Below are 18747 nucleotides of genomic sequence, written 5' to 3' on the forward strand. Positions count from 1 at the left end.
TCCAGCTGAAGCTGGTTGAGAGTGCCAAGAGTGTGCAAAGATGTCATCAAGGCAAAGGGTGGTTATTTTGAAGGATCATGATTCCATATTTCATAGTTTTGATGTCTTCACTATTATTCTATAACGTATAAAATAGTCAAAATAAAGAATAAACCCCTGAATAAGTAGGTGTGTCCAAACCTTTGACTGGTACTGTTTGTATTTATGTACAGTTGAAATCGGAAGTTTACATACACCTTAGCCAAATACATTTAAACACAGTTTTTCACAATTCCTGACATTTAATCCTAGTAAAAATTCCCTGTCTTAGTTCAGTTAGGATCACCACTTTATTTTAAGAATGTGAAATGCCAGAATAAGAGTGGAGAGAATGATTTATTTAAGCTTTTATTTCTTTCATCACATTCCCAGTGGGTCAGAAGTTCACATACACTCAATTAGTATTTGGTTGCATTGCCTTTAAATGTTTCACTTGGGTCAAACGTGTCAGGTAGCCTTCCACAAGCTTCCCACAATAAGTTTTATTTTGACCCATTCATCCTGACAGAGCTGGTGTAACGGAGATAGGTTTGTAGGCCTCCTTGCTCAAACACGCTTTTTCAGTTCTGCCCACACATTTTCTATAGGATTGAGTTCAGGGCTTTGTGATGGCCACTCCAATACCTTGACTTTGTTGTCCTTAAGCCATTTTGCCATAACTTTAGTAGTATGCTTGGGGTCGTTGTCCATTTGGAAGACCCATTTGCGACCCAGCTTTTAACTTCCTGACTCATGTCTTGAGATGTTGCTTCAATATACCCACATCATTTTCCTACCTCATGATGCCATCTATTTTGTGAAGTGCACCAGTACCTCCTGCAGCAAAGCAGCCCCACAACATAATGCTGCCACCCCTGTGTTTCACGGTTGGGATGGTGTTCTTCGGCTTGCAAGCATCCCCCTTTTTCCTCCAAACATAGCGATGGTCATTATGGCCAAACAGTTCTACTTTTGTTTCATCAGACCAGAGGACATTTCTCCAAAAAGTACGATATTTGTCCCCATGTGCAGTTGCAAACCGCAGTCTGGCTTTTTTATGGCGGTTTGGAGCAGTGGCTTCTTCATTGTGGAGCGGCCTTTATGTCGATATAGGACTCGTTTTACTGTGGATATAGATACTTTTGTACCTGTTTCCTCCAGCATCTTCACACGGTCCTTTGCTGTTGTTCTGGGATTGATTTGCACTTTTCACACCAGAGTACGTTCATCTCTAGGACAGAACGTGTCTCCTTCCTGAGCGGTATGACGGTCCCATGGCGTTTATACTTGCGTACTATTGTTTGTACAGATGAACATGGTACCTTCAGGCATTTGGAAATTACTACCCAAGGATGAACCAGACTTGTGGAGGTCTACAATTTGTTTTCTGAGGTCTTGGCTGATATCTTTTGATTTTCCCATGATGTCAAGCAAAGAGGCACTGAGTTTGAAGGTAGGCCTTGACATACATCCACAGGTACACCTCCAATTGACTCAAATGATGTCAGTTAGCCTATCAGAAGCTTCTAAAGCCATGACATCATTTTCTGGAATTTTCCAAGCTGTTTAAAACGCACAGTCAACTTACTGTATGTAAACTTCTGACCCACTGGAATTGTTATACAGTGAATTATAAGTGAAATAATCTGTCTGTAAACAATTGCTAGAAAAAGTACTTTTGTCATGCACACAGTAGATGTCCTAACCAACTTGCCAAAACTATAGTTTGTTAACAAGACATTTGTGGAGTGGTTGAAAAACGAGTTTGAATGACTCCATCCTAAGTGTGTGTAAACTTCCGACTTCAACTGTATGTATATATAATATATAGTGATTGGTGCTACCCCCACCTCGCAATCAAGCCTAAGTTATTGTATCAGGTAGTAAAGCATAATGGGGAGACAAAAGACTTGTTACTTATACCCAGCCAGTATGTTAGGACTGTGTTGCAGCTTGCCCACACCCACATGCTTGGGGCACACCTGGGAATGGAGAAAACCAGGGAGCGGATCGGGAACCGGTTCCACTGGCACGGAGTCAAGCGTGCCGTGGAGCACTACTGCCGTAGTTGCCCGGAGTGCCAGATCACAGCTCCGAGGGTGCATTATTGAAACCCTTTGGTTCCCTTGACCATTATAGGAGTGCCATTCGAGCGGGTGGCAATGGATCTGGTGGGTCAGTTGGTGAAGACCGCGAGGGGACACCAATACATCCTAGTAATCGTGGATTACGCCACACGGTATCCTGAGGCAATCCCTCTACACACGACAGCAGCCAAAGGTATCGCACGGGAGCTCTTCCATTTATTTAGCCGGGTGGGTATTCATCTGAAAATCCTGACAGACCAGGGCACCGCGTTCATGTCTCGTGTGATGAAAGATGTCTGCAATCTGTTACATATCAAACAGGTGAGGACCAGTGTGTACAATCCACAAACGGACGGGCTGGTGGAAAGCTTCAATAAGACCCTAAAACAGATGCTGAAGAAGGTCATCGAGAGAGACGGGAGGAACTGGGACCAGCAGCTGCCCCACCTTGGTCTTGGTGCTGATCCCTACAACGGAGAGTAAATTCCTGGCTTCATGGCATGGGCCCTACGACATCGTTGAGCGGGTAGACGACGTCAACTATAAGGTCCGCCAACCGGGGCGGAGAAAACCCCTCCAGCTTTACCATGTGAACTTACTGAAGAAATGGCACGCACGCGAGGCGCTGTGCGTAACGTGGACCCGGCCACAGCAGGGCCTGCCCTCGGTCGAAGTTGCAATGGGGGAAGATTTCAGCCCGACCCAACAACAAGAGCTCAGAGAGTTGGTCCAGCGGAATACGGCCATGTTCTCCGAGGTGCCGGGGCGCACGGATCTTGTGGAACATCAGATCCACACCCGTCCGGGAGAAAAAGTCCATAAACAGCCATACAGGATACCAGAAGCCTGGAGGGTAGTGGTCCAGCGGGAAGTGACGACAATGCTAGAAATGTGGGTACTGGAGGAGTCACACAGCTAGTGGACTAGCCCCATAGTGCTGGTTTCGAAACCGGACGGAACCATCCGCTTCTGTAATGACTTCTGGGGCCTGAATGAGGTCAGTAAGTTTGATGTCTACCCCATGCCCCGGGTGGACGAACTGATCGACCGCCTGGGGATGGCGAGGTACGTCAGCACCTTGGACCTGACGAAGAGGTACTGGCAGGTGCCACTGGCATCGGCCTCCTGGGAGAAGACTGCCTTCTCCACCCCGGGCGTGCTATACCACTACCGGGATCTGCCTTTTAGGCTCCACGGGGCACCAGCGACCGTTCAGCGACTCATGGACCGCGTCCTGCGGCCGCACAGTGAGAACGCAGCTGCTTATCTGGATGACGTCATTGTGCACAGTGACAGTTGGGAGTCACATCTTTGTAAGTTACAGGTCATGGTTGATGCGCTAAGGGATGCAGGCCTGACCGCGAACCCCCACAAGTGCAAGCTGGGCTACGCCGAGGTGGAGTACCTGGGATATCAGATCGGGAGGGGAAAGGGTACTACAGTAGATTTGCACCTAACTTTGCTGCAATAGCTGCTCCCCTCACAGACTTAACAAAGGCACAACTACCCCAGACGGTGCGATGGATGGAGGACACAGAGGCGACGTTCCAGGCCCTGAAGGATGCGCTATGTTCGCACCCGGTACTCGTCACCCCAGACTTCTCAAAAAACCTCCTGGTCCAGACAGACGCGTCTGACACAGGGGTAGAGGCCGTTTTGTCCCAGGAGCAGGAAGGTGAGGAGCACCCCATCATGTATGTCAGCAGGAAGCTCCTCCCGAGGAAGAAGAAATACTCTATTGTTGAGAAGGAGTGCCTCGCCGTGAAGTGGGCACTGGACACCTTCAAGTATTACCTCCTCGGGAGGAAGTTCACCCTAATCACTGACCATGCCCCTCTTGTGTGGATGGCAAGAGGTAAGGACACAAATGACCGCGTCACCCGCTGGTTCCTGTCCTTACAGCGATTCCATTTCTCTGTCATCCACAGGTCGGGGGTCCAGCACGGCAATGCGGACGCCCTATCCAGGAGGGATGCCAACCTAGCCCTGAGCATGCCTTCCTCCCAGTCAGAGCTAAGGAGGGGGGTTGGGGGGGTGGTATTCCAGGAGGTCTACCCCGGGGGATGGTAATAGAGGGGAGGTGCGTGAGGCAACGTTGGCTCCCTCTGCTGGGAATACGGGAGCTGGGCACCCCAACACGGACAGCTCTAAGTGGAGGTAATTAGAGGAAAGTGCCAACCAGCAGTGGAGGCCAAATAAATGGAGCACGGTGGCACACCGCGGGAGAGAAGGGGGAGAGACCGACACCAAGCAAAAGTAGAGAAGAAGGACCGAGCGAAACCTAAGTGATTTTCTTTGTTATATTTATTTTCTGTCTTTGCGGACTAAAGCCTCCCTGTCTCTGTGTCAATCTCTCCACGCTCAACCCAACACCCCACAGTTTACCACAATATATTAACTCAGCAAAAAAAGAAACGTCTCTTTTTCAGGACCCTGTGTTTCAAAGATAATTCGTAAATATCCAAATAACTTCAATGATCTTCATTGTAAAGGGTTTAAACACTGTTTCCCATGCTTGTTCAATGAACCATAAACAATTCATGAACATGCACCTGTGGAACAGTCGTTAAGACACTATCAGCTTACAGATGGTAGGCAATTAAGGTCACAGTTATGAAAACTTAGGACACTAAAGAGGCATTTCTACTGACTCTGAAACACCCCAACAGAAAGATGCCCAGGGTCCCTGCTCATCTGCGTGAACGTGCCTTAGGCATTCTGCAAGAAGGCATGAGGACTGCAGATGTGGCCAGGGCAATAAATTGCAATGTCCATACTGTGAGACGCCTAAGACAGCGCTACAGGGAGACAGGGCGGACAGCTGATCGTCCTCGCAGTGGCAGACCATGTGTAACAACACCTGGACAGGATCGGTAAATCCGAACATCACACCTGCGGGACAGGTACCGGATGGCAACAACAACTGCCGTGTTACACCAGGAACGCACAATCCCTCCAACAGTGATCAGACTGTCCGCAATAGGCTGAGAGAGGCTGGACTGAGGGCTTGTAGGCCTGTTGTAAGGCAGGTCCTCACCAGACATCACCAGCAACAACAAATCCAGTCTGTACGTGCTAACATTCCCCTCCTTGCCATGCCAAAAACGTTGTTTCATTGTTTGGCAATGACACAGAGCAGATGGAGTGGAATGTTGGCTTAAAACAGGTTCTAGATGTCTGGTCCATTAAAATCATGACTGAAATGGGAGATGAGTCAGAGGGGACTCTAACATTAGCATACTTGTCATAACCCCCCCTAAAAAATGTATTGCTGCCATAGCAGTCAGACGTCCTTTGTACTCGTCTTGTCCATATATATTTACATATTTTCTTCGCATATCTTTTTATATATTTTTTTTCTAAAAACTCAACTTCAAAACACTCTCCTGCAACCTGCCTCAGCAATTTTTTTTAAAAAGTATTATTTACCTCAAATCTGATATCCACAACAGAAGCTAGCCAGAAGTAAGCCAGTTCACTAGCTAACGTTAGAATTCAGCTAACCACGGTTGGCGGTCATCAGCTATCCCTTAGCTCGAAAAGCTGTCGCCAGTTTTGTACAATGCGACTCAGACCAGAGCATACCGGACCTATTTTCTCTCCATATTCCCGGATTTCTACCGCAAGCTCTGGACATTTACACCTGGATCTTGCAGCTATCTAGCTGCTATCCGAGTGACTATTGGCTAACGTTGGTCCCGGAGCTATCATCAATTATTCCGGAGCTAGCCAGCTAAAGAGTTCCATCAGCCACTCCTGGGCTACAATCACCTATCCGGACCCGTTTTACTGCCGATGCGGAGCCCCATCGGGCCTTCATGACTGGACTACCGACGTTATCTGCCCGAGGGAGTTATCCAACTGGCTGTCCTAGCCGTGTCTGATGTCCTAGCTCTGTCTGAATCCTGGCTTAGGAAGAACACCAAAAACTCTGAAATCTCCATCCCTAACTACATTTTCAGACAAGATAGAACGGCCAAAGGGGGCGGTGTTGCAATCTACTGCAGAGATAGCCTGCAGAGTTCTGTCCTAGTATCCAGGTCTGTACCCAAACAATTTGAACTTCTACTTTTAAAAATCCACCTTCTAAAAACAAGTCTCTCACCGTTGCCGCCTGCTATAGACCACCCTCTGCCCCCAGCTGTGCTCTGGACACCATATGTGAACTGATTGCCCCCCATCTATCTTCAGAGCTCGTGCTGCTAGGTGACCTAAACTGGGACATGCTTAACACCCCAGCCATCCTACAATCTAAGCTTGATGCCCTCAATCTCACAGAAATTATCAATGAACCTACCAGGTACCACCCTAAAGCCGTAAACACGGGCACCCTCATAGATATCATCATAACCAACTGGCCCTCTAAATACACCTCTGCTGTTTTCAACCAAGATCTCAGCGATCACTGCCTCATTGCTTGTATCCGTAATGGGTCAGTGGTCAAACGACCTCCACTCATCACTGTCAAACGCTCCCTGAAACACTTCAGCGAGCAGGCCTTTCTAATCAACCTGGCCCGGGTATCCTGGAAGGATATTGACCTCATCCCTTCAGTAGACGATGCCTGTTTTTTTTTAAATGCCTTCCTCACCATCTTAATAAATAAGCATGCCCCTTTCAAGAAATTTAGAACCAGGAACAGATATAGCCCTTGGTTCTCTCCAGACCTGACTGCCCTTAACCAACACAAAAACATCCTGTGGCGTTCTGCATTAGCATTGAACAGCCCCCTTGATATGCAACTTTTCAGGGAAGTTAGAAACCAATATACACAGGCAGTTAGAAAAGGCAAGGCTAGCTTTTTAAAGCAGAAATTTACTTCCTGCAAAAAAACTCAAAAGTTCTGGGACACTGTAAATTTCCTTGGAGAATAAGAGCACCTCCTCCCAGCTGCCCACTGCACTGAGGATAGGAAATTCTGTCACCACCGATAAATCCACTATAATTGAGAATTTCAATAAGCATTTCTCTACGGCTGGCCATGCTTTCCACCTGGCTATCCCTACCCCGGTCAACAGCACTCTACCCCCCACAGCAACTCGCCCAAGCCTTCCCCATTTCTCCTTCTCCCAAATCCAGTCAGCTGGTGTTCTGAAAGAGCTGCAAAATCTGGACCCCTACAAATCAGCCGGGATAGACAATCTGGACCCATTCTTTCTAAAATGATCTGCCCGAAATTGTTGCAACCCCTATTACTAGCCTGTTCAACCTCTCTTTCGTATCGTCCGAGATTCACAAAGATTGGAAAAGCAGCTGCGGTCATCCCCCTCTTCAAAGGGGGGGGACACTGTTGACCCAAACTGCTACAGACCTATATCTATCCTACCCTGCCTTTCTAAAGTCTTCGAAAGCTAAGTCAACAAACAGATTACCAACCATTTCGAATCCCACAGCACCTTCTCCGCTGTGCAATCTGGTTTCAGAGCTGGTCATGGGTGCACCTCAGCCACGCTCAAGGTCCTAAACGATATCTTAACTGCCATCGATAAGAAACAATACTGTGCAGCCGTATTCATTGACCTGGCCAAGGCTTTTGACTCTGTCAATCACCACATCCTGATCGGCAGACTCAATAGCCTTGGTTTCTCAAATGATTGCCTCGCCTGGTTCACCAACTACTTCTCTGATAGAGTTCAGTGTGTCAAATCGGAGGGCCTGTTGTCCGGGCCTCTTGGCAGTCTCTATTGGGGTGCCACAGGGTTCAATTCTTGGGGCGACTCTTTTCTCTGTATACATCAATGATGTCGCTTTTGCTGCTGGTGAGTCTCTGATCCACCTCTACACAGACGACACCATTCTGTATACTTCTGGCCCTTCGTTGGACACTGTGTTAACTACCCTCCAGACGAGCTTCAATGCCATACAACTCTCCTTCCCTGGCCTCCAACTGCTCTTAAATACAAGTAAAACTAAATGCATGCTCTTCAACCGATCGCTGCCTGCACCTGCCCGCCCGTCCAGCATCACTACTGTGGACGGTTCTGACTTAGAATATGTGGACAACTACAAATACCTAGGTGTCTGGTTAGACTGTAAACTCTCCTTCCAGACTCACATCAAACATCTCCAATCCAGAGTTAAATCTAGAATTGGCTTCCTATTTCGCAACAAAGCATCTTTCACTCATGCTGCCAAACATACCCTTCTAAAACTGACCATCGTACCGATCCTCGACTTCGGCGATGTCATTTACAAAATAGCCTCCAATACCCTACTCAATAAATTGGATGCAGTCTATCACAGTGCCATCCGTTTTGTCACCAAAGCCCCATATACTACCCACCACTGCGACCTGTATGCTCTCGTTGGCTGGCCCTCGCTTCATACTCGTCGCCAAACCCACTGGCTCCAGGTCATCTACAAGACCCTGCTAGGTAAAGTTCCCCCTTATTAGAAAATAAGGGAAAGCCGCACACTCTAAGAGCTCAGATGCAAAAATGTAATAACCTAATAACCAACGTTTCGACAGCTAAGCTGTCTTCATCAGGGTATCATCACAAACACTGCGAGATGAGTCATTTATATAGTGTCAGAAGACACACAGGTGTTTTTAATCATGGCCAAATGTGGCCTAATATCATTGGTTAACTCAAATATGTAAAAAAAATGGCATACAAAGAACATACAAAAAGACAAACAAATGGATAGCATACGATCATAGCATTTGTAGTCTAAAATGTATCTAACAAACAATTACAATGGCAAAATCACAATAATCACAAGATACATACAAATCATTAAAATCCAGACAGAAAATATTTACACAAGAAGCAACCTAATATCACACAGTCAGATCAACGTCTATGTTGAGAACGAAGGGAGCAAGGGTCTTTAAATTAAAGATCCAGGCAGCCTCTCGTTTTAACAATAAATTATCAAGGTCAAAGGTTCCCCCTTATCTCAGCTCGCTGGTCACCATAGCAGCACCCACCTGTAGCACACGCTTCAGCAGGTATATCTCTCTGATCACCCCCAAAGCCAATTCCTCCTTCGGCCACCTCTCCTTACAGTTCTCTGCTGCCAATGACTGGAACGAACTACAAAAATCTCTAAAACTGGAAACACTTATCTCCCTCACTAGCTTTAAGCACCAGCTGTCAGAGCAGCTCACAGATTACTGCACCTGTACATAGCCCATCTTTAATTTAGCCCAAACAACTACCTCTTCCCCTACTGTATATATTTATTTATTTTATTTTGCTCCTTTGCACCCCATTATTTCTATTTCTACTTTGCACTTTCTTCCACTGCAAATCTACTATTCCAGTGTTTTACTTGCTATATTGTATTTACTTCGCCACCATGGCCTTTTTTTTTGCCTTTACCTCCCTTATCTCACCTCATTTGCTCACTTTGTATATAGACTTATTTTTTCTACCATATTATTGACTGTATGTTTGTTTTACTCCATGTGTAACTCTGTGTTGTTGTATGTGTCAAACTGCTTTGCTTTATCTTGGCCAGTTCGCAATTGTAAATGAGAACTTGTTCTCAACTTGCTTACCTGGTTAAATAAAGGTGAAATAAATAAATAAAAAATTAAAAAAATAAAAAAATCTGTCAATAACGAAATCATTTCCAAATAATTTCCAATTTTCAACTTTCCAAAGTTGAATGAGATCTATTGAATAACCCGTGGCTCAATCTGTTTTGACTGATATAAAATCTAAGTGGACAGACCTTACATTCCAGCCAACAGGTATATCAGTAAGGCAACCACTCCCATAATATCCCATGAGTCCCCATGTTCATTTTTTGTAAAAGGTGATCACATCATTCTCTTGCAATAACACATATTTCTAATTAAGCAATAAGACTCGAGGAGGTGTGGTATATGGCCATTATACCACGGCTAAGGATTGTTCTTATGTATGACACAACACGGAGTGCCTGGATACGGTCATTAGACGTATTATATTGGCCATATACCAACAAACCTCTGAGGTGCCTTATTGCTATTATAAACTGGTTACCAACATAATTATTTTTCATTGTTTGTCATACCCGTGGTATATGGTTTGATATACAACGGCTTTCATCAATCAGCATTCAGGGCTCAAACCACCTAGTTTATAATACAATCATTTAGAATAACCCTAACCCTCTCCCATATTGACCTCAAGTTAAATGTTTTGTACTTACATTGTTTGCCTGAGTTGACAGCAGATGGTATTTCCTAAACATAAAAATAATGTGTTAAGTTTGATGGGGCTTGTCCATAGAATATTCAGTAGCAGTCAAAAGTTTGGACACACATACTCATTCAAGGGTTTTTCTTAATTTTTTACTATTTTCTACATTGCAGAATAATAGTGAAGACATCAAAACTATGAAATAACACATATGGAATCATGTAGTAACTAAAAAAGTGTTAAACAAATCAAAATATATTTTATATTTGAGATTCTTCAAAATAGCCACCCTTTGCCTTGATGACAATTTTGCACACTCTTGGCATTCTCTCAACCAGCTTCATGAGGTAGTCACCTGTAATGCATTTAAATTTGTGGGAATATTTTCCTTCTTAATGCGTTTGAGCAAATAAGTTGTGTTGTGCCAAGGTACGGGTGGTACAGTTGAAGTTGGAAGTTTAGATACACTTAGGTTGGAGTCATTAAAACTCGTTTTTCAACCACTCCACAAATGTCTTGTTAACAAACTATAGTTTTGGCAAGTTGGTTAGGACATCTACTGTGTGCATGACACAAGTAATTTTTCCAACAATTGTTTACAGACAGATTATTTCACTGTATCACAATTCCAGTGGGTCAGAAGTTTACATACACTAAGTTGACTATGCCTTTAAACAGCTTGAAAAATTCCAGAAAATTATGTCATGGCTTTATAAGCTTCTGATAGGCTAATTGACAAGTCAATTGGAGGTGTACCTGTGGATGTATTTCAAGGCCTACCTTCAAACTCAGTGCCTCTTTGCTTGACATCATGGGAAAATCAAAAGAAATCAGCCAAGATTTTATTAAAACCTAGCCCAACCAGAAACCGTGGATTGATGGCAGCATTCGCACAAAACTGAAAGCGCAAACCACTGCTTTTAATCATGGCAAGGCGACCGGAAACATGACCGAATACAAACTGTGTAGCTTTTCCTTCCGCAAGGCAATCAAACAAGTTAAGCGTCAGTATAGAGACAAAGTACAGTTGCAATTCAACGGCTCAGACACGAGGCGTATTTGGCAGGGTCTACAGTCAATCATGGATTACAAAAAGAAAACCATCCCCGTCGCAGACACCGACGTCTTGCTCCCAGACAAACTAAACAACTTCTTTGCTCGCTTTGAGCACAATACAGTGCCACTGACACGGCGCGCTACAAAAACCAGCGGGATCTCCTTCACCGCAGCCAAAGTGAGTAAAACATTTAAACATATTAACCCTCGCAAGGCTGCCGGCCCAGACGACATCCCTAGCCGCGTCCTCAGAGTTTGCGCAGACCAGCTGGTTGGTGTGTTTACGGACATATTCAATCAATCCCTATCCCAGTCTGCTGTTCCCACATGCTTCAAGAGGGCCACCATTGTTCCTGTTCCCAAGAAAGCGAAGGTAACTGAGCTAAACGACTATCGCCCTATAGCACTCACTTCCGTCATCATGAAGTGCTTTGATAGACTAGTCAAGGATCATATCACCTCCACCCTACCTGACACCCTAGACCCACTCCAATTTGCTTACCGCGCCAATAGGTCCACAGACGACGCAATCGCAATCACACTGGCAATCACACTGCCCTAACCCATCTGGACAAGAGGAATACCTATGTAAGAATGCTGTTCATCGATTACAGCTCAGCATTTAACACCATAGTACCCTCCAAACTTGTCATTAAGCTCGAGACCCTGGGTCTCAACCCCGCCCTGTTCAACTGGGTCCTGGATTTGACGGGCTGCCCCCAGGTGGTGAGGGTAGGAAACAACATCTTCACCCCGCTGATACTCAACACTGGGGCCCCACAAGGGTGCGTTCTCAGCCCTCTCCTGCACTCCCTGTTCACCCATGACTGCGTGGCCATGCACGCCTCCAACTCAATCATCAAGTTTGCAGACGACAGTACAGTGGTAGGCTTGATTACCAATAACGACGAGACGGCCTACAGGGAGGAGGTGAGGGCCCTCAGAGTGTGGTGTCAGGAAAATAACCTCACACTCAACGTCAACAACACAAAGGAGAGGATCATGGACTTCAGGAAACAGCACATCGGCGGGACAGTAGTGGAGAACGTGTAAAGTTTTAAGTTCCTCGGCGTACACATCATGTACAAACTGAAATGGTCCACCCACACAGACAGCGTGGTAAAGAAGGCGCAACATCTCAAGACATCAGTCAGGAATTTAAAGCTTGGTTGCAAGTGGGTCTTCCAAATGGACAATGACCCCAAGCATATTACAATTGTGGCAAAATGGCTTAAGGACAACAAAGTCAAGGTATTGGAGTGGCCATCACAAAGCCCTGACCTTAATCCTATAGAACATTTGTGGGCAGAACTGAAAAAGCGTGAGCGGGCAAAGAGGCCTACAAACCTTATTCATTTACACCAGCTCTGTCAGGAGGAATGGGCCAAAATTCACCCAACTTATTGTGGGGAGCTTGTGGAAGGCTACCTGAAACATTTGACCCAAGTTAATTTTTTGATACCAAATACTAACTGAGTGTGTGTAAACTTCTGAGCCACTGGGAATGTGATGAAAGAAATAAAAGCTGAAATAAACACTCCTATTATTCTGACATCTCACATTCTTAAAATAAATTGGTGATCCTAACTGACCTAAGACAGGGAATTTTTACTAGGATTTAATGTCAGGAATTGTGAAAAACTGAGTTTAAATGTTTTTGGCTAAGGTGTATGTAAGCTACCGACATAAACTGTATATAGAAGATAGTCCATATTATGGCAAGAACAGCTCAAATAAGCAAAGAAAAAGGACAGTATGTCATTACTTTAAGACATGAAGGTCAGTCAATCTGGAAAATGTCAAGAACTTTGATAGTTTCTTCAAGTGCAGTTGCAAAAACCATCAAGCACCATGATAAAACTGTCTCTCATGAGGACCACCACAGGAAAGGAGGACCCTTAGTTACCTCTGCTGCAGAGGATAAGTTCAGTAGAGTTAACTGCACCTCAGATTTCAGCCCAAATAAATGTAACAGACACATCAACTGTTCAGAGGAGACAGCATACTGCATGAATAGGACTTCATGGTCGAATTGCTGCAAAGAAACCACTACTAAAGGACACCAATATGAAGAAGAGACTTGCTTGGGCCAAGAAACACGAGCAAGGGACACCAGACTGGTGGAAATCTGTCCTTTGGTCTGGTAAGTCCAAATTTGAGATTTTTGGTTCCAACCGCTGTGTCTTTGTGAGACGCAGAGTAGTTGAACGGATGATCTCCTTATGTGTGGTTCCCACCGTGAAGCATGGAGGAGGTGTGATGGTGTTTTGCTGTTGACACTGTCAGTGATTTTTCTTTAAATTCAAGGCACACAGCATTCTGCAGCAATACACCATCCCATCTGGTTGTTTTTCAACAGACTGTGTAAGGGCTATTTGACCAAGGAGAGTGATGGAGTGCTGCATCAGATGACCTAGCCTCCACAATCACATGAAGTCAAAGCAATTGAGATGGTTTGGGATGAGTTGGACTGCAGAGTGAAGGAAAAGCAGCCAACAAGTGCTCAGCATATGTGGGAACTCCTTCAAGACAGTTGGGAAAGCATTCCAGGTGAAGCTGGTTGAGAAAATTTGTCACACCGGTCTTTGTGCTTGTCTCCAGCTCCCTCAAGGTGTCACCCATATGTCCCATTATCCCCTGTGTATTTACACCTGTGTTCTATGTTTGTCTGTTGTCAGTTCGTCTTGTCAGGTCTTACCAGCGTGCTTTACCGTGTCTCAAGTTCTTCCCTTCTGACCATTCTGCCTGCCCTGACCTCAAGCCTGCCTGCCGTCCTGTACCTGCCTTACTCCGATCACGAACCTCTGCCTGTCTTTGACCTGCCCTTTGCCTGCCCTGTGATTAAAGTAAATTATCTGAGAACTGTACTATCTGCCTTCTGTGTCTGCATCTGGGTCATATCCTGAGTTGTGATAGAATACCAAGAGTGTGCAAAGCTGTCATCAAGGCAAGGGGTGGCTACTTTGAAGAATCTCAAATATATACAGTGAGGGAAAAAAGTATTTGATCCCCTGCTGATTTTGTACGTTTTCCCACTGATAAAGAAATGATCAGTCTATAATTTTAATGGTAGGTTTATTTGAACAGTGAGAGACAGAATAACAACAAAAAAATCCAGAAAAACGCATGTCAAAAATGTTATAAATTGATTTGCATTTTAATGAGGGAAATAAGTATTTGACCCCCTCTCAATCAGAAAGATTTCTGGCTCCCAGGTGTCTTTTATACAGGTAACGAGCTGAGATTAGGAGCACACTCCTAAAGGGAGTGCTCCTAATCTCAGTTTGTTACCTGTATAAAAGACACCTGTCCACAGAAGCAATCAATCAATCAGATTCCAAACTCTCCACCATGGCCAAGACCAAAGAGCTCTCCAAGGATGTCAGGGACAAGATTGTAGACCTACACAAGGCTGGAATGGGCTACAAGACCATCGCCAAGCAGCTTGGTGAGAAGGGGACAACAGTTGGTGCGATTATTCGCAAATGGAAGAAACACAAAAGAACTGTCAATCTCCCTCGGCCTGGGGCTCCATGCAAGATCTCACCTCGTGGAGTTGCAGTGATCATGAGAACGGTGAGGAATCAGCCCAGAACAACACGGGAGGATCTTGTCAATGATCTCAAAGCAGCTGGGACCATAGTCACCAAGAAAACAATTGGTAACTCACTACGCCGTGAAGGACTGAAATCCTGCAAATCTGCAAAGAGGAGTGGGACAAAATCTCTCCTGAGATGTATGCAAACCTGGTGGCCAACTACAAGAAAGGTCTGACCTCTGTGATTGCCAACAAGGGTTTTGCCACCAAGTACTAAGTCATGTTTTGCAGAGGGGTCAAATATTTATATCCCTCATTAAAATGCAAATCATTTTATAACATTTTTGACATGCGTTTTTCTGGATTTTTTTGTTGTTATTCTGTCTCTCACTGTTCAAATAAACCTACCATTAAAATTATAGACTGATAATTTCTTTGTCAGTGGGCAAACATACAAAATCAGCAGGGGATCAAATACTTTTTTCCCCTCACTATATTTTGATTTGTTTAACACTTTTTTGGTTACTACATGATTCCATATGTGTTATTTCATAGTTTAGATGTCTTTATTATTCTACCCAGTTAGAAAATATTAAAAATAAAAACCCTGATTGAGTATGTGTCCAAACTTTTGACTGGTACTGTACATGTAATCCAGCAAATCTTCAGTAAAACACATTTACTGTCAATATCACACTACTGTATATACGATTCAGAACAAAAGACAGCAGCAGTGAATGTGGCCTTGAAGCTGTTAGATGGTCGGAAATGCATGCTTGGATAGTGGCCGCATTCCAGGGTGACTACTTTGCAGACGCCTATCAGATTACACAACTCCTGGATAGGTGTTGAACATATCCACTAACCACATCATATGATATAGCAATGTGATGCGTGACTACGCAGATGATGATGTCTGCAATATTGTCTGCCTGGATTGCAACGACTATCCGGGTGGGGCCAAGCTTACCTGTGCACTTGTGACCTCATCTGATGGTAGACGAAGAATCAGTTTAAGCACACCTTGATCCAACTTGATCTTGTGTTCTTGCTTTTCAAGAACCATCTGCCTCGCTGTGTGTGGAAAACAAAATAACTTTTGCCTTGTAATAAAGCTTTAAAGTTTGAAACTAGTAAATAAAATCACAGACATAGGACTGTTTAGTATAATATCAAATTGTTACTTCAGGGGAGAGGAAATTGTAGCAATTCCCCTCAGGTTAAAGACATTGACATTTGAAAAACAGCAAAATGGGGTCAATGTCACTTGTTTTGTTATAAAGACGAGCAATGGGGCCAAATGTAACCCCTCTCAAATTCAAAGACAGCATTCTATATGCAAAGACAGACAGTCCATGACATCCAACAGACAGTATTAACCATGTTTATGATATTATGTAGAATGAGGGATATCTTGAAAGATTTCTTATCACTGTTTATACAAGGGAATTATAAATAGTCTGTATTAAACAACTCAATAATATATGTCTTATTGATCACTCTATCTTTGTGTATATGGTATTAACCCATTAAGGATGCAATGTATAATTGCATTGAAATTGTATTATTATTATTATCATTATTATTAATATTAAGCCTAACTACCTGGTCTGTAACCTGATTTGGTGTGTGCATAAATGTGAGAGGCATGCGACCAGGTGTTGAATGCATGTACCCAGGAGAAAACAACCTTGCCTTAGGTCCAGAGCCAGCTCCTTCTTGACCTCTTGGTCAGCAAATCCAAGTGGATTATTGTTAGTTCAAAGTGGTGACCCCCAAAAAAAGATATATAAAAAGAAAACAACAAAGAGGCATGGCTAAACTAAAGAGGGTAATTAACATAAAAACAACACCAGCACTGGCTGGACAAGAGGCCTCTGGTCACAGAATGCCAATCATCCTGATTGCTACCACCTGTTATGCTTATTAGGCTTCTTGGCAGAGCACAGCCTGTGACCCGGTTGGTGCAGTCACCTGGGGATGGAGTGTTGAAGTGTGTGGTAGTCTTCTTGTCTATGTCCTAACACTAAACTTCCCTCCCCATATCTTAACATGTATTATTATTATTATTAATAATAATTCCGTTTCAGGCTCAATGCATAGACAATTCTGCCCAATGAAAACTTGCCACATGTAGCTATGAGTCAAAGGATATAAAGGATCTGGAAAGATTCCACATTGAGGAATGGTCTATGATCCCTTCTAATGTCTTCTCTAATCTCATAAAATATTTTAGAAAAAGGGTCCAGAGCCAGCTCCTTCTTGATCTCTTGGTCGGCCAGTTCAAGCAGATCATTTTTTGTTCAGAGTGGTGACCCAAAATAAACACATATTAAAAGGAAACAACAGAGGCATGGCAGTAAATAAATACAATTAAAATAGAGAGCAGCTCGCTTAATAATTAACAATGTAACATTATACAATATCTTAACTTGTTTCTCAGATTTATCATGGTTTTCATCAAGATGAACAAGCTGAGCTCACGATGTACCTGTCTGCCAAGTATACTCAAAGTGAAACTAGAAAGAACACGCAAAACGTATTCAGTATTTAAATACAGTTTCACTTTTTCTTTGAAATCATGTGAAAAACGTTAGTGTATAATGAAAAACTTTTGTTTTACAAGAACAGTGTCATGCCCTACAGTAGTTTAAAAAACAATAAAGCTGATTTACATAAGATTTTCCCATTTGAATGGAATGAGAATCAAGGGCATCTTACTTGGTATTATTTCATATTTGATGTAATTTTAGATTAACTTTCATATCAGCCTTTTGTATTTACTTTCCATTATTTAGAATATCTATGATAAAACATCATAACCTAATAGGTGGAAAAAATTACTGGACTTTTTATAACTTACCCTCTGCAGTCCGGAACCGCACAACTGTTCCTTGTCCCTTTGAGATGTCATATTCAACTAGACAATCACCGCCGTTGGATGACTTTTTACTTTGAAAATATTTAACCAACTTGTTTTTTAGTTTAGGAATATCTGGGTTTCCTTCGAGCTCAACAAGCATCGAAAATAAGTATGATTCTGCCATTGCTGCTGGACACGAACTGAACAAATTTACTGCAGGGTGGGGTCTTGGTTCTAGTTTCACTTTTGCTTATTGCTCTATTCACAATGAGAACGAAATGTTACAAAAGCGCAAGTCATTCAAACACCACCTGGCCAAAGGTATGTGGACACACGTTCAAATTAGTGGATTCAGCTATTTCAGCCACACCTGTTGCTGACAGGTGAATAAAATCAAGCACACAGCCATGCAATCTTCATAGACAATCATTGGCAGTAGAATGGCCCGTACTGAGGAGCTCAGTGACTCTCAAGGTGGCACCGTCATAGGATGCCACTTTTACAACACGTCAGTTTGTCAAATTTCTGCCCTGCTAGAGCAGCCCCGGTCAACTGTAAGTGCTGTTATTGTGAAGTGGAAACTTCTAGGAGCAACAACGGCTCAGCCAGCCACGAAGTGGTAGGCCACACAAGCTCAGAGAACCGGACCACAGAGTGCTAAAGCACGTAGCGCGTGAAAATGGTGTGTCCTCGGTTGCAACACTCACTACCAAGTTCCAAACTGCCACTGGAAGCAACGTCAGCACAAGAACTGTTCATCTAGAGCTTCATGAAATGTGTTTCTATGGCCGAGCAGAAAATCACCATGCGTGATCCCAAGCGTCGGCTGGAGTGGTGTTAACCTCGCCATTATTGGACTCTGTAGCAGTGGAAACGCATTCTCTGGAGTGATGAATCACGCCTCACCATCTGGCAGTCCAACGGACAAATCTGGGTTTGGCGGATGCCAGGAGAACGCTACTAGCCCCAATGCATAGTGCCAACTATAAAGTTCGGTGGGGGAGGAATAATGATCTGGGGCTGTTTTTCATGGTTCGGTCTCGGCCCCTTAGT

At 44.0% G+C, this 18747-nt stretch overlaps 1 protein-coding gene across 2 annotated transcripts in view; it reads right to left on the reverse strand.

Annotated features, from left to right (window-relative positions):
* LOC106606554 (protein mono-ADP-ribosyltransferase PARP14) overlaps positions 1-17968 on the reverse strand; it is a 31337-nt gene extending 13369 nt beyond the window's left edge. For both annotated transcript variants that reach the window (XM_045719886.1, XM_045719885.1), the window contains exons 1-3: positions 17695-17968; positions 15802-15905; positions 10248-10281 (exon numbers count right to left, since the gene is read on the reverse strand). In XM_045719886.1, coding sequence (XP_045575842.1) covers positions 10248-10281; positions 15802-15905; positions 17695-17878 — 322 coding nt within the window. In that variant the 5' untranslated portion in view covers positions 17879-17968. The remainder of the gene's footprint in view (positions 1-10247; positions 10282-15801; positions 15906-17694) is intronic.
* Positions 17969-18747: the final 779 nt, after the last annotated feature.

This window comes from Salmo salar, chromosome ssa06 (assembly GCF_905237065.1).
Source record: "Salmo salar chromosome ssa06, Ssal_v3.1, whole genome shotgun sequence".
NCBI lineage: Eukaryota > Metazoa > Chordata > Actinopteri > Salmoniformes > Salmonidae > Salmo > Salmo salar.